This window comes from Rhododendron vialii, chromosome 6a (assembly GCF_030253575.1).
Source record: "Rhododendron vialii isolate Sample 1 chromosome 6a, ASM3025357v1".
NCBI lineage: Eukaryota > Viridiplantae > Streptophyta > Magnoliopsida > Ericales > Ericaceae > Rhododendron > Rhododendron vialii.
In genome coordinates, this window is record NC_080562.1 from 34,151,016 (window position 1) to 34,166,957 (window position 15,942).

At 38.5% G+C, this 15,942-nt stretch overlaps 2 protein-coding genes across 3 annotated transcripts; both read right to left on the bottom strand.

The window, feature by feature from the left end:
* Positions 1-5,201: 5,201 nt before the first annotated feature.
* Positions 5,202-9,437, bottom strand: LOC131330736 (uncharacterized). 2 transcript variants are annotated; one of them, XM_058364418.1, is made up of 5 exons: positions 8,978-9,437; positions 8,630-8,850; positions 7,266-8,333; positions 5,641-5,751; positions 5,202-5,569 (listed from the first exon to the last, which is right to left on the bottom strand). In XM_058364418.1, exons 1-3 carry the CDS (start codon positions 8,985-8,987, stop codon positions 7,986-7,988), a joined length of 579 nt encoding a protein of 192 aa, XP_058220401.1. In that variant the 5' UTR covers positions 8,988-9,437; the 3' UTR covers positions 5,202-5,569; positions 5,641-5,751; positions 7,266-7,985. The 2 variants fall into 2 exon arrangements, with proteins under 2 accessions (XP_058220401.1, XP_058220402.1); XM_058364419.1 differs by lacking the exon at positions 5,641-5,751.
* LOC131328657 (F-box protein At2g26160) lies at positions 6,871-7,960 on the bottom strand. Its single transcript, XM_058361571.1, has 3 exons — positions 7,699-7,960; positions 7,418-7,622; positions 6,871-6,922 (listed from the first exon to the last, which is right to left on the bottom strand). Exons 1-3 carry the CDS (start codon positions 7,958-7,960, stop codon positions 6,871-6,873), a joined length of 519 nt encoding a protein of 172 aa, XP_058217554.1.
* Positions 9,438-15,942: the final 6,505 nt, after the last annotated feature.

Genomic DNA, 15,942 nt, shown 5'->3' on the forward strand with positions numbered 1-15,942 from the left:
ATAAATTCTATTGATATTTGATGAGATGAAGAGACTCAACGGAGAATAAAGTCGGACAATAAATTATATCCAATGCCAGCGTAAAATCTCCCTTTTTCATCGTCGCCTATTATGGGCTCCATCGAGTGTCTATTATTATGATTTGAACTATTCATATTTTAAGACTCGCAATATAGTATTGTCATGCAAAAAATCAGCTTAATCGGAAGTCGATAGATATATCAAAATTTGAATTTTTATTTATAAAATAGACGATCTGATTTCTGTCAATAATATTAAAGATAAACTATCCATTTTATAAAGTAAAATTCAATTTTTTAATACTCCTATCGATGTCCGATCAAGTTTATTTTTTTTGCATGAATACACTATTATGTAGGGTCTATAAGATGAACAGTTCAGATCAACAATAAACACATGGTAAAATCGAAAAAGGTGGTGGTGAAAAAGGGGGTCTTACACCGCCGGTAGAAAAAATTTATTCTCATAAAGTCGTCACATCTTCCACTCTGCTAAGCTTGACTACAAGGACAATATTTTTCCTTTTCTGAAAGGGAATTGATTTTGGCGCTCCAATTCTAGTTATTGGCACTTCACTTTGTATTTTGATTATGTAAAAAAACAAAATTCAAAATAGAGTGTCAAAATCACATCTTTTTTCTAAAAATGAGTTGTTTCTACCTTGCTTTTTATTTGTGATGAATGAATATTCTAGAATTAATACCGGTAGTGTTTGTTTATTTGTTGTCTTTATGCGCGCAACTGTGTTGTGTGTAATTATTGTTTGGGAAAAATATGAGACCAAAAAAAGTGTCAATTCTGAGAATGGATATTATGCCTACGATATAGGAGGAGCCCCGTTCCGTTTTTTTTCAAAACTTTCTTTTTCAAAAAGATGATAATTTCAAATTTAAATATAATGAAAATAAAAAATAATTTTTCAATTTTTTTTGCACCGTTTTAAAAGATCTCAATGAGATCTATCAAACAAGATCCATATTAGTAGAAAAATTATTTGCGTAAACACGTGATTTTTGACCTTGAAATTACCTCTTTTTTTTAAAGTTACTTTTTTCTAAAAGTGGACCGGCCTCTAATGCTGCGTGCGCGCCTACAGAAATGCGGACCCAGGAGTGCTGTACTAGTGCATCTCCGCACTACACATGTAATGCGGTCAATCCGGCTGTCCATCTCGACAATGGATGGCTCGGATTTTCATTCAAACAATGAACAGCTAAGATTTATAGGAGTTCGAATTAAATTTAAGCCGTTCGTGTCGTGATGGACGGCCGAATAGACCACACGGTATAGTGCGACGGGTGCACTACATACCCTCTGATTCCCACAAATGCCACTACGCTCTAGAAACGCGGAACGTGGGAAATGACGCCCTTGGGCCTTGGCCCCTTCTCTTCTGTCTTGGGCACCAAGGCAGGCTCCGCATACATATACTACAAATTATTTACACGAGTATCATGTTTCTAATATTCGAATTGTTTGTTTTATACCCCCATCGTGATGGTTATGTATATGGGTGGGTGGAGACTAGGGAGTCATTATTCGGCGGAGTACCATTTGGCATTGCATATGTGGCACTTTCAATCATTTACGTAGCGACAAATCATGCAGTATAAACATTATTGTTCACTATTGTTTGGTGGTTGACAGATAATGAGTGTTTCACATTATGTAGTGATGATTCTTTATTTTCAGAGAGTACCACATTGCTTAAACCGAAAAAGACATTTGCCTTAGATACAAGGTTCGAGAAGAGTGGTGCTATTTGCACCGATGAAAAGGGGAGGGAAACGGTACCGACCGCCGCGCGCGGCGGTCTCCGGCCACCGGACGGCCGATCCGAGCCGTTCAAAAATTTTAAAAAAAAAAACGGAGGTTACATATACACGAAAAATAGGGTGTCTAGATCAAGCACCCTACACACATCGGATGCCGTTGATTCCCGCGTTGGGCCCCTCGGTTTTTTTTTAAAAAATTTTTGAACGGCTCGGATCGGCCGTCCGGTGGCCGAAGACCGCCGCGCGCGGCGGTCGGTACCGTTTCCCTCCCCTTTTCATCGATGCAAATAGGATTTCTGGTTCGAGAAAACCCCAAGCTTTGGGCTAGACCGTCAATAGCATATTTTCCGAAAATTCGGGATCGTACCCACAGAGAATCGAATATAACTTAAATCGGATTGAAGGCTTTATATGATGGATTGTGGCGTTTAAGACGGTCAACTTGGTTTTGCTTTAGAATATGGAAAACTAAGGCAAAAGACTAGAAAAGTAGTTAAGGAACATAAAAGAGGCAAGTCTAGGGATCATCTATCCATTAACAAAGGCCGTTACTGGTTCTCGAATATAACTCAAGTAAGAGTCACGACCGCGCACTCACACTCGGAAGATTTAGCTTTAAAAGACTACGTTTAACAAAAGATGTGATTAACCGGAATTAAATCAACCTATTTTTGCTAATGTATCTAACTCGTAGGAGGCCACGAGCTCTCTGTACGTCGCTTGCCAAGACCGCAACAACCCACTAAGGAGTTAACACCCCTTGCTTAGACCAAAATGGCTAGGTTAATGAAATTCCGAAAACCATGATTTTAAGCCCAAGAGGTTGAGAACCAAGTAATCACCTAAGTCCTCAGGAAAGATTACCTCGAGACTTAGCCAAACGATTACTCACGCATAGCTAAAGCACAAAAGAAAGCATAAAAACAAAACATGATTTTTTAACCAATGAAATCGAAAATAAACTTAATATTAATAAGGATCCAAGCCGTAGTTACAACTTTAATAAGTGAGAAATTAACAAACGAGAATTACTTACTTGAGTTCTATGAAAATTACACTAAGAAAAGCTTCAAAGTCATTAATGGAGTCTAGGACCAAAAGTTGTAATGAGCTAGCTTTCAAAAGGAGAGAGATAGAGCCCCTATTTATACAAAGTGGATTCCTCTCTCACAAAATATCTGAAAATATCATAGAAAATGCAACTATCCCATAAGTGGAAAGTCCAAAAAGCAACAAATATCTTGCCGAAGGCTCGTGGTATCGATACTTATTATGGAATGTATCGATACCACGCTGCTAAACTTGAAAAGGGACTTTCCCCGTAGTGATCCCATATCGATACGGATTTAGGCCGTATTGATACAACAAAACCTGTCTTCCCACGAAGCCAACCCGTATCGATACAGATTTACAGCGTATTGATACGCGGCTACTTTCTCCAAATCTTCATGGCAGCCTCCAAGACTTGGCACCCAACGGCTCACTGGCTTGCCCAATGCTTCACGCCTTCGATCTTGGGTCATCCTGGCTGAAGTTCCACCAGGCGTGGATACTTGAAATCACTTGGGGGTTGGCTAGCTATCAAAATACGCCTTTTAAGGACGTTTTACCTAAAACACTCAACAAACTACCTTACAAGCAATATTGAATAAAAACGACAAAATATAAATAAGAACACTACTAACTAAAGGACTTAAGCACCACGATCAAGCAATCTTATCACACATGACAAAGGCACTGATACTCCAGGAGTACTCAATAATTCGCCATAGGTGAATGTGCTAAAATCCTCCTGTGATGCTTAACATGGGGGTATAGAATAGGATTGAGTTTGATGTGATCTAGTCTGGCGATTCAAGCTATATTTGTTTGTTTATCATCTGTACAATAAAATTTTGAAAAAATACAGATAAAATTTTGACTGCACATTTCTCTTGTTAATACCAAATTAAAAAGAGACCCAGTTTGGTTAGTGTCTACTTATATTAGGATTCAACATGACAAGGAATACCCTAACATGGATTCTGATAGGGTCCAAATCATTTTACTCCATCCAAAAAGACTATCTATTCTAATATAATAGCGTTTGTGCCCGTTTGATGCATGGGACCACCGTTATGTGGTATCCCAAATTTATTTTCACCGCACATGTTTTTCGGTGCATAAAGTGAGACTAATGCTAGCTTGCATCGAATATGGGCCAAAAAAAATATTAAACTATCTTTTTTATCATCTAGCGTTGTGCCCGTTTGATGCACGGGACAAAAAAATAATTTGTGCGGGGCTCGACACTTTGTAGTGAAAACCACACAAACGTGTGGTGGAGAGATAAGTTGGGCCACCACATAAAAATGTCACTGGAGCATTAGATTATTTTTTCTTAATTCTCCTAAAATTTGATCTCCCTCTCTCTCTCTCTCCCACGTCCCCCCTCTCTCTCTCCCTCTCCCTCCCAATTTAAATTTAAACAAATTAAAAGAAAATCAAAACTCTAGAAAATTAGGAATGGAAGTTTGAAGGATTGGTAGTCCTATGATCGAAGTGCCGCATTGATCATCCATGATGAGAGGGCTGATTCTTCTCGCCGTGTAGACTGTCGCCTCACGGTCCAGCCTTCCTCTTGAATCGGCTTAGAGTAGTTGCACAACAAACAACTCGTTAGTGCCGTGTAGACTATTATCTCGTGGTCCAGCCTTCCTCTTGAATCGGCTTAGAGCAGTTGCATAGCAAACAACTCGTTAGTGACTTCCACCATAAGGACACTCCGCCTCTACTAGGGAAGTACATACTAATAGAAGCCGAAGGAGTACCACTTGAAGGATTCCATCGTCTACTTTCTATGGCGAGAGTGACTTTACCGCTAAGCACCTCGTGCTTAATCATTTCGTGCTCTTCAGCTCTTTCATGCATATGCCAAATAAAGCAAGCAGCCCGGGGTCCCACATAATTGTCTAAGGATCCTTCTCAGATCTCATACTTAACAGATATATGAAGAGTGCTATATCCATCTCCGCCACATACCGTCGACTGAGTCAAATTGCCTAGAAGGGCTGAGCTTACTCTAGCACCACTTGGCCCGATAGCCGGGTGCCGTTGTTACACAGGGTGAGCTCAAAAACCCCGTAGCCCAGCTTGTCACGGCCCATATATGCTATAGCTCACATCGCGTACAGGTGATTAGCCCAACAGCTTGTTTGGGTTCTGGGCTTATCCAAACGTTCTGACTGGAATCCAAATATATATTCCGCACTCCATAGTCTCCTTTGTGTGTGTGTGTGTGTGTGTGTGTGTGTGTGTGTGAGAGAGAGAGAGAGAGAGAGAGAGAGAGAGAGCATTGAGCTTGACTGCTTTCGCAGTATCAAACTTCATACTAAGAAAGAGATCAGCCAAAGAACAACAATCAGCTTTGGTCACACCTTGCTTTCTTGCATTAAATATTTCTATTGCAGCAAATACTGCCCCGGAAAACCTACTAATTTACCACCACAATACGTTCCGCTTTTCCTAAATCGATAACCTGTTCGATGATATGTACGAAATAAACATCAAGAGAAATTGATTTTCACAACTTTCGCTTCGTTCATCTCTTTAGTTTTCCTCCTTTTTGTGAATGATTTACAACTCAAACTGCACGTACTGTCACTAAAGTCGATTCCCGACTGTTAGAAACCAAAAGTGCAGGTCTCTCAATCTTCGAGCATAAAGGAAGACGAAGCATCTTCGAAGGTCTCCTCTAAATCAGTTGAACCAAATCCACGCCCCCTTGTGATAGCCTGCAAGTTCCAAAACTTTAAATTCACTCAGGTTTCATGAATACATAAGGCTCAAACAGAATGTTACCAACCTTTTGACAAACAAACACTTGGTTAGTTTCACTGCTACAATCAACATATCCGCTGTTTACTGTAAGACCCACAAAATTCTTCTCATTTGTGTGGCCCCTAAAAACATAAACCTGAAAACATCACCCCACGAAAGAGCCCATTAGTGAACTTATTATGCTTCAGTGAACTTCTCAAAAGAATAGTTTCAACCCACCGAAAAGTACAAGTGCTGCTGTCAGTTCTAACTAATACTACAAATGCAAAGAACCCAAAGCCAAACTGGAAATGGACCCAAAAATAAGATGAAGGAAAACATGAAGGGCAAAGAAGAGAGTAGATCCCACTGACGTGTAGCCTAAAGGGAGGATCCATTAGAAGCATATATTAGTATGTTCATTACGGGTCATAACTCATAAGCACACATTGCAGACCTTGGAGTTTCTTCCTACTTTCTCGGATTCAATTCTTTTGCAGGAACTTGGAGTTTCTTCGTACGTTCTCGGATTCAATTTTCTTGCAGGAACTTTTCTAAAAACTATGTGGCGGGGCAAGCCTAAGAAATTCTATTAAACAGTTCAAAAACTCTTTCAGTCCATACCATATACAATCTCCATCTAATTATGTAATCATTGGTTTCCGCAAGAACAGGCTTTCTGTGCAATTATACTCCAGAATACTTGGCATAACCGTATAGACCAAGTACTTCTCCTCTCTCGATACAATAAATTTACCTCCCTTCCTCTCGAGTCAGTTGAATTTGCTCCATGACTTCAAAATTCCTACTAGGTTACAAAAACAGAGGATGCTTTCTCAAGTGTTTGTGCCAAAACAATGCCTAAGCTATGAAATCTTGTACATATACTTAGCCTCGAATCGCAAACAGAAAAACATTTCAATGGCATTCTACTTAACGATAAATTGTTTCATATCCCGCAATCGTAGTGTGCTATCAGTTAATGCAGAAGCAACCTCATTGTTGGATAATAGCTTACGAACAAATTTCGTGCACCACTAAACACATGGACTAGATGGCTAGTCTCTCTGAAAACATACTCGTGGATATGACGGTTGTAGAGTTACGCGTACCTCTTCAAAAGTAAAATCAAAACATAGAAAACATGCTCAATGTCAATATATATCTTTGAGGGGACAGGGATGGCCCAGATCAAAACACCTATTTTGCGAACTAACATCCCCATTTTACCATGGCATATTGTGTCTGCAATTACTTCTACTAATGAATTTAGCTTCTAAAAGCCATCCACTACAGAAGGAATGAATTTAGCTTCTAAAAGCCATCCACTACAGAAGGATTAAAATACACATGTAAGCATGCATCATTTGCAAATGCGCCTCAACAACCAGTGGCAGACACAAGGGGTGCCGGGAGGTTCCCGGGCTCTGCACAATTTCAAATATTAGTGTATATTATAGTAGTTTTCAAATTAATTTAGAAAAATTCTATGATATTGGCCTCTGCAACTCACTTGGGTGAAAACAATATCTTGAAATTCCTACATTTGAGCGGAGAAAACCCCTAAAATTTCAAGTTGATCATTTTCAGGTCGCATTTTTTAAACTTAAATGTCAAAAAGTACTAGCAGTACTCAAAAGAACCAACCCTTGTAATTATTTCAGATCATACCTAAAAGGTTAGAGTGACACAGCAATGTTGGCACTATCCAGATTGGAGGCAGCATAGGCACCTTCTTTTGTTTCTTTTTGAATTCATAATGTGGGGCCAAGCTTCCATTCATGAAGGAGTAGATACCCGTGTCTCGAGGTCTTTAAGGATACCAAGGCGCAGAGGTGTCGATATAAACATCATCAGTGTAGTATACGCAATTTGCTTGGCACCCAGGAAAATTTGAAGCAGTCACGGATAGAGAATAATTATCACCTAAGAACAAGGCATCATCACCTAGACTATTGATCTCAACCCACTCCTTTGCAAATTGTTGATTCCCACCACTGCTGCTGCCGCCACCGCCGCCCCTGCCGCCTAAAAATCCCAACTTAAATATTTTTTAAAACTTGAAGTCACCCATCGTGCCGGACGACCCTTCTTTTTAAGAAACCTCTCAACAAGGAGCAAGTCTTTCCCAGTTGACAACACCACAATGTAAGCCTTAAAAGGATATGCTTCCGGGCAGTACGATTTACCACCAATTTTCCTTTAGGTTTGCTATAATCTCTAACATCAAGATATAGTACACCAGAATAGTTGTCCAGGACATAAAACCTTCCCTGATGGTATATGGCATCTGAATAGAGTACCCCTTTTATGTAAGTCCAATGTTTGCCGCGGCCTGGTTTGATGTAGGCCAAAGCATTGCACATACTATAAATTGCAACCACCACAAATTCATCCGAAGAGGGATCCCCACGACAAAACAACCTTTTTAAGGTCATACTCATATTTTAAAGTATGTCTCATGGCGGGATTGATATTGTATGGTTCACGGTTCACCTTAGGTAAACTCAGGGTCCTGCCAGAGAAGGGGTTGAGCAGTGTAATGCCCAAGTCCTCCTCATTCACAGTGGCCAGCCATCCGTGTGAAGAACCGCAACACCGCCGACGATAAGGAACTCGCAGCTCCAAACTACTGAGAATCTTGTTCTCAGTAACGCTGTACAATCTCCGGCGATAGTCCCCTGCTTCCTTTGCTTCCGTCTTCTGGTCGGGTGAGTGTATCAACAACATTGGGACCACCTGTGTTCAGGATATAAATTGTAAAGTTCTCTCTCTATACCATGCAGCTTAAGTTTTTACATGAATCGGTAGTTACCAATATGGTTTACGAGCAAGAGCAGTAGATATCTACTGTATTCGAACTTTACTGCCAACATAGTGAATAAAATATTTGCACGCATTTAGCCCGTTTGACTACATGTGCAGAAACTTGATGAAAATATAAATACTAGTATTTTTTTTTTTTTTGATAAGTAAATACTAGTAAATTTACCATCTCTTTAGCAACTTAAGCTTTAGATGAGCAATCGAATAACCTGTTTGTGAATCTCTCTCTGTCGATGATCTCTTTGATGGTTGGCGGCCAAAAGACATGGCTTGCAGACAGCAGTGAAGCGGAGGTACTCAGAGAGTTGGTATATATGGTGGAGGATCAACTCCAACAGTTCCTCCGGCAAAGAGGCCCAATCTGGTGGTGGCGATGACGACGATGAGCGTGCACTTTTCTTTATCTCAAATTCAAAAACCGTACCCATATCTGTTAATTGTGATACAGAAAATTCGATAATATTCCAAAAAAACTAGTAGCATCCCCAACCCACACAGAGGATTAAAACAAAAAAATTATATTTCAAAAGCAAAATTAGAGGATTTTACTACTTCACCTCCAACCATACATTCTCTCTATTTTCATCATCACAAGTAGCAATATACACTTGTGAAATATATTTCTTTTTATCAGTACAAATATACATGTGGTTTAAGGCCTCTGGGCCCATCACAAATTCTGCGTTCGCCCCTGCTCACAACTCTGTTTTACAAAGACCAGACTACACTATGGCTCAATCCAAACAAAGTAATTCCCAAAAACAGACAACACGGTTAAAGAACACCACTTTATAGGTCAACTCATGAGATTGAGCTAAACTGCAACGAGAAAAGAGGGAAAATTTTGGGAAAAAGAACAGATAGGCTCACAGTGAACGCATAACAAAACCCTAGAGAGCTGCACCTATTCAGTGCGTAAAAGATGAATTTACTTACGTGGGTGAGGATGCAGAAACAAGAATTGAATTTGAACGGGACGAGAATTCGGTTTTGGAGGTTTCAGAAGGGCTCGTCGGGATTTTCTGGGGGACAAGAATTCGGTTTCGGAGTGTTTGGAAAGAGAGAGAGAGGTGAAATTTTGCTGAATAAGAGCAAGTATATCAATAGTTCGTGGAAATGGCAGGTAAACAGTGGAGAAATGTATTTTTGCTGCCTTTTTTTTTTTTTTTGACTAAAACATCACACCAATGTTCTGAATATAATACTCTTCATCTATTAAAATATGACAAAATATGACATTTATAGTATTATAATATAAAATACAAACAAGGACAGAAGGGAGGAGAGAGAGCATGTCAGTTTTGTAAAACAATAATAAAGTAAACGGTACATAATGAACAGTGCTTAGTTATTTCTCCCGAACCATTTTAGAAAGGAGTTCTGCTACCGGTACAGATTTTTGTGCACAGATTGTGCACAGATTTCGTTATGGGACCCACCACGGGTCCCACACAAATCATCCAAGCCGTTCATTAAATGTAAAACATTTTTTCAAGGGTCCCCGTAAAAAATAAGCTCAATCCAATACCTATAGGTACTTCATCCAACCATCTAACTTTTCATTCAGATTTTCGGATAATGAAAAGTTATACGATTGGATCGAGCATCTATAGGTATCGGATTGAGATTATTTTTTACGGGGACCCTTGAAAAAATATTTTACATTTAATGAACGGCTCGGATGATTTGTGTGGGACCCGTGGTGGGCTCCACAATAAAATCTGTGCACAAATTGTATGTGTGTGTAGCATTTCTGTTTAGAAAATGCATTTTACCTCTGCGTTTTGCTAATCTGCTGCACTGCACTTTTTTGCTCTACGTCTCTACTTTACCTAAACTTATGCATATGCCTACTCTGATGTTGATGCTCTAAAACTCGGCTTTTGAAATCCAAAAGTGCTACATACAATACCAAACATCTCACGTATACGGATACCTGGGGTTCACATAACGGTTTCGATAGACCAGGGGGAGTCTGAATTTTTAATGAACTCTTGTTTCGGAGATGCAAATCCAATTTTAACATGACCTCCTTCCGTATGTGTACGAAAATGATATACGAAAATTTATCATAGCTTTCTTTGATGCAAAATCGAGCATCTAGTACGGCTATTGTCATTTCTCGCATCATTACTTAAGTCTTTTGATTTGGATTGACAAATGAGATCATGCTTAATCCAACGATCCAATTTTTTTTTTTGGAAGATGTAACGATCCTAATTTGAGAGGGTTAAGGTCCAGTCCAGTATTTCTTACCTCCAGTCCGGTCCAGTATTGGGCCTTTGTGGGCCCCTTCCGGGTTCACAACAATGATCGGAATCGTTCATTATGTAGAGCTCATTGAGAATGGTATCCACGCAAAAAATTAGCTTGATTTAACATCGATAGATACATAAACAAAACAGATTTGTACAAGAAAAAATGCGATGGCAAAAATTAAATTGAAACTCATAATTTTTCATTTTTTCTTGTACAAATCTGTTTCGTTCATGTATTTATCGATGTTAAATCAAGTTAATTTTTTGAGTGAATACCATTCTCGACGAGCTCTACATAATGAACGATTCCGATCATTGTTGTGGACCCTGAATGGGCCCACAAAGGCCCAAAACTGGACCGGACTGGAGGTAAAAAATACTGGACTGGACCTTAACCCAATTTGAGATTGCGACAAAACAGCACAAAACTAGTGCAATTGCTCTATTATAAAACAGAACGGTGTGGGAACAAATTGTTACAACGGTTAACTCAGATTTGTTTGATCCAATGGTTGATATGTGCTCTCCAATTCTCTTAAGAAAATGCTCACAATCTTTCAAATATTTCACAAAATGCCATCTCTTCTTTTTACCCAACTTCTGTTGTTGGCATAATAAAAAAATATTTTCAACTCCTGTCGTTTGGGTCCCCCCTTCTCTCTCTCTCTCTCTCTCTCTCTCTCTCTCTCCCTATCATCTTTCGAATTCCTATCGAGGTCTACAAATCCCGTCAGAAGTTAGGTCAAGAAACATTCCTTTGGGATTTTTGATTTATTTCGACGAAACTGGTTGAAAAAAGCAGTGTAAAAACTGGGCCAATAAAGCTCCGTGAAAGCAAAGGTAATGGGTCTAACAAATAAACAATTTTTTTAAAGCCGTGGGAAACATTTCTTTGGGATTTTTTTTAGGAGTTTTTTGGTGTCTGCTTCTTTCCAGGGGTGCAAGCAGTGTTTAAATTTCAATCTAGCTGCTATTTCGAGTGGAATTTGTGTCTGTTTCGAGTATTCAAGAAATTTGGGTGATTTTTTTGGTGTGGGTGGGTGGGCGCAAGTAGTGTTTAAATTTCAATCTAGCAGTTATTCCGGGTGAAATTTGTTCCTGTTCCGAGTGTTCAAGAAATTTGGGTGATTTTTTTGGTGTGGGTGGATGAGTGTGTTGTTAAATGTTATACATAATCGAGTTTTGTTATTTTGACTCATCTTGACGTTCCGTTTTGAATGCTAGTTTAGCAGTGTAGTCCGCGCCCAAGTCTATGTGATTTCATACCCTTCTTTTTCTTTTTCTCCCTTTCTTTTTCTATTATCATCGGGTTGCCCGTGCCTACATGCGTAAAAATTGATGCAAGTCTGGGCAAAAGTTGAACTTCAGAATAGTAACTCCATGGGTACATAATTTTTAGCAAATTGAGCCAATTCCAATCGAGATGGGTAATGCCGTAGGCACGGGCAAGCACAATGCCTCTGGTGATTGCTTACACTGAGGTATTTCAACTAAAGCCTAAGTTCTCTGTAGCCTTTTTCGATAGCTTGTTTTTTTCTTGCTGTCCGAACTAAATTTTTTTACTCTTTATATGGTTAATTTATGGCATTTGATAACTATTAGTGATTGAAGTTACATTGAGATTTTTGATTTATGGGTTCTAATATGTTCATTTCTGCAAATGGGTTTAATGTATGTGGTGGGAGATCCATAATAGTGCTATTTCAACTTTTTTACTTGGTATTTACTGAGATTTCATAAGAAAATTGATAATTTTTTGTAGCTAGCTTAAAAGTTTAGTTGGGGTAGTGCCGTAAACACGATTAATTCTCTTTCGTGCCACTAAAAAGAGCATCACATACTACATACATGGCCGGCCCAATGGTAAAGCCCAAGAGGCTGCCGCCTTGGGCCTCCATATTTTGGGTCAAAATGGGGCACTCCTTCTTAGATAAGTATATATATTTTATGTATGCAATTATATGATATAAACTCCTTTGGTGGTTCAATGATAATGTGTTTGCTCTCCCACATAAGATGTCTAGGTTCAAATCTTAGTAGGGTACTTTTTTAAAGTATTTTTTTTTCAAAAAAAAAAAAAATTTCTCCTACCACACAAATAGGGGTTGTTGTGATTCAAACCTGAGTCCACTAAATATTATTGCAACTGCACGAGCGATTAAGGCCGAAATATTTACCATGTTGAATCGTGTGAATGAAAATGATATATAGATAAGTATTTCTGTTTATTGTTTTTAAATTATGAAATTTATATAGTGCACTATTCTACCACTTGGCCTAGGGCGTCCAAATAGCTTGGGCCGGCCTTGACTACACACTAATGAATTGATTTAGTGTTTGAGCCACTAGTTAGCAAGTCCAATAGGCACAGACAATTCAAACCGGAGTGCATAATGCCGTAGGCACGGCCAAACATATTATATTTTTTAACACTTTAGCAAACCGAGAAAATGAATTTGAAAAAGTCGTTTTGGCGTTAAAGAGTATACTTGCTCTTCCATGTTTAAATAATAGCTCTTGCTCAGATTTAAGTTAAAAAATCTGAGTAATTAATTAAGCTTCAATTGTACTATGAAGCACTCAAATGAATAAATCAAATTTTAACTGTAAAAAATAAGTGAAAATTTCATTAATGGTAAAACTATAAATTTGAAGGGCGCAAATATATAGTGTTGTAAAACATAAGTTGAGTGTGAATCCCTGTCCTTTTGTTCGAGTAAGAATTTAATTAACTTTCAGTTTGACATATGTTCGAATCAATTAAGGGTTCAGGTGAACTTTATGAGAATTTTACTTAGATTTTTGTTTGAGCGGAAAAAAAAAAAAACGAGGACCGACCCTAGCGAAGCGAATTGATCGTCAACAAACTTAATAAAAGGTAGGTCTCCCCCCTCCCCTCCCCTCCTCTTCCCTCCCTCCTTCCGTCCGTTCTCCTTCTCTCTCCGGCCAGTTGGGTTGTAGGTGGTGGAGTTCCTGTTTCAGCTGTGGGGAGTATCTGCGCAAGGGAGATTCACAGTCATTGACACTGTGGGCCGGTTCGATCGGAGTTGTAGCCCACGAGCGGATTTCTTCTTTGTCCCTCCGTATCCGGAGCCTGCTTGTGTCAGCGGGGGCTTGCCAGAGTTATTTTTCTCCACTGCCCCGTTTCAGGATCCAGTCAGCGGTTGGTTGTCTTTTCTTGGTCGGCGTGCATCGGTGGAGGTTTTTCCATGGTGGTTGTGTTTTGTTTCCTTGTTTTGCATTTATTCATGTTTCCATCATTTCAGTATTGTTTGTCTCTAATTGGGATTGTGCTTCTGGTCGGGGCGGCCAAGTGATAGATTGCTTAGGTCTAGTCTCTAGTTTTGCTACGGTTTTGTTGTTGCCCCTTTGTCACCTGTTTTCCATGGGTTTTTAATGTGATGGTTTGTTGTACGTTTCCCTTTCTTTGTACTCGGATGGATTCGCTATACTCGGATGGATTCGCTGTAATTGCTTTTTATGGTTGTTAATGAAATGTGTTTCGGATAAAGAAAAAAACTTAAAAAAAAGTATCGTGGACTTATGTCTACAACGGGCTTACCATTAGTCGAATGGGCCACTCCTTAATTAGACAAGCTTATTAAGGATCAGTAAGGACAAACTTTTTTCCCATTTTTTGACATGGTCGTTTTAGTTGTTTTTTTTTTTTCCTTAATTTTTATCATATTGGGGTCAAATTTTTATAAGATGTTTTTTGTCTCATCGAAACGGATTGAGCTTTTTTCATCGTCTTATGCGAACTTTTTTCAAAGTTGGTCTACATTTTATTATACTTTTTCAATTCGTTTCATTGAGAAAAAAAAAATACAGTGTAATTTTTTTATCCGAATCTAATAAAAAATTGGAGAAAACAACCTAAAACACCGTGGGAAATAAAGTCTACGAAAAGTTTATCCAAACCAGCCCTATCGCTTGGCGAAAGAATGCATAGCTAGTGCCTAAGAAAGTAAATGGTTGTTGCATGAGGGGTGTTACTGATCCCCGAACTTTGTATTCGCTTTAATAGTTTAATCTATTTCTATTTTGGGTACAAAAGTAGAGCGACAAAATCAATATCCTTTCTTCCACCAACCCAACACATTTTTTACAAAATCAATATCCTTGTGGGTTTTCTCGTCTCTAGCTTGAAACTGTCTTTGATCCTTTTAATCTTTGTAATTTGTTTCCAAAGATCAATAAATTTTTCGCCGTTAAAAAAAAATAGTTCAGTGAAACTTGACATTTATGAACTAAAAGAAGTAGTGGTCCATAACTTAAAGCTTAGCAGAAACACTTCCTGAATCTCATTTTATAGTTTTTACAAAATTAATCTCTTTAAAATGGTATAAATTATTTTGGAAATTATGCGAGAATATGCTTTGTTTTTTTATAGGGGTTTTTTTAAACTAAAATTATGATGCTGAAGAAAATTAATTTTCACATTCACTTGTAAATCTTAACTTCTTATCACATGTCTTTCTTATTCATTTATTTAACATATTTATGATAATATCCTTTTACAGTTTTTTTTTTAACGTGTGATAAATTCATGAATTATTTACTCCCCTTGGGACGATATCCAACTTCGATGTATTCGGGTTTTTTTTGATATAATACAACTCCTACCATTTGACAAAAAAAAAATGAATAAACACAAAGAGAGTGCATACGATGAAAGGAGAGTACAAAACTTATCATAATGGAGCCAAGTCATGGTTAGGGCGAATAATGGCGTAGAACCAACCAATTAGTAAATCGTTCAAGTTTGATTCAAAAAACTTAGTGAGATCCATTCAAAACATGTTCACATTTGATTTTTATGAAGTACGGAGCCAACTTTAAAGGATCTTCTGATGGAATTGATATCGCGTACGTAGCTTTAATTTTTTTGAAAATAACAAATCAAACAAGCTACGAGTTTGATTTCAAAACCTGACGGACTTCGAAACATATCCAACTTCATTTTGCTCGTATTATAAACTGATATCTACCCAAAACAAACACGAACTCAAACGCGAACAAACAGTTTAATTTGGTTCGCTTATTTGCCCTAGTCGTAGTGTCAAAGCAGGCATGTGAGACGGAGATAGTTTCAGTCAAGCGGTGTTGTACTACCTTTGGCAGAGCTGCAGAAATTAACAAAAACGGTGCAAATCATGGAAGCAATGAGAACATCCAAAATCTAGTTGGTTGGTGAGTTTGATTCTTGAGGTCGGGGCGGCAAGAAAGAAATTTCTTGTTAATTTTCTAGTCGTAGTGCGGCT

Excerpts from the sequence above, each read along its gene's own strand:
- LOC131330736 (XM_058364419.1), bottom strand. Across the intron at positions 8,334-8,629 it reads AGAGAGAGATTCACAAACAG|GTGGTCCCAATGTTGTTGAT; the intron begins GTTATTCGATTG and ends TCCTGAACACAG.
- LOC131328657 (XM_058361571.1), bottom strand. The coding sequence starts at position 7,960 with ATGTGCAATGCTTTGGCCTACATCAAACCAGGCCGCGGCAAACATTGG. Across the intron at positions 7,623-7,698 it reads GACTTGCTCCTTGTTGAGAG|GCGGCAGGGGCGGCGGTGGC; the intron begins GTTTCTTAAAAA and ends TGGGATTTTTAG. Across the intron at positions 6,923-7,417 it reads ATCGACACCTCTGCGCCTTG|TGGATGGCTTTTAGAAGCTA; the intron begins GTATCCTTAAAG and ends ATCCTTCTGTAG.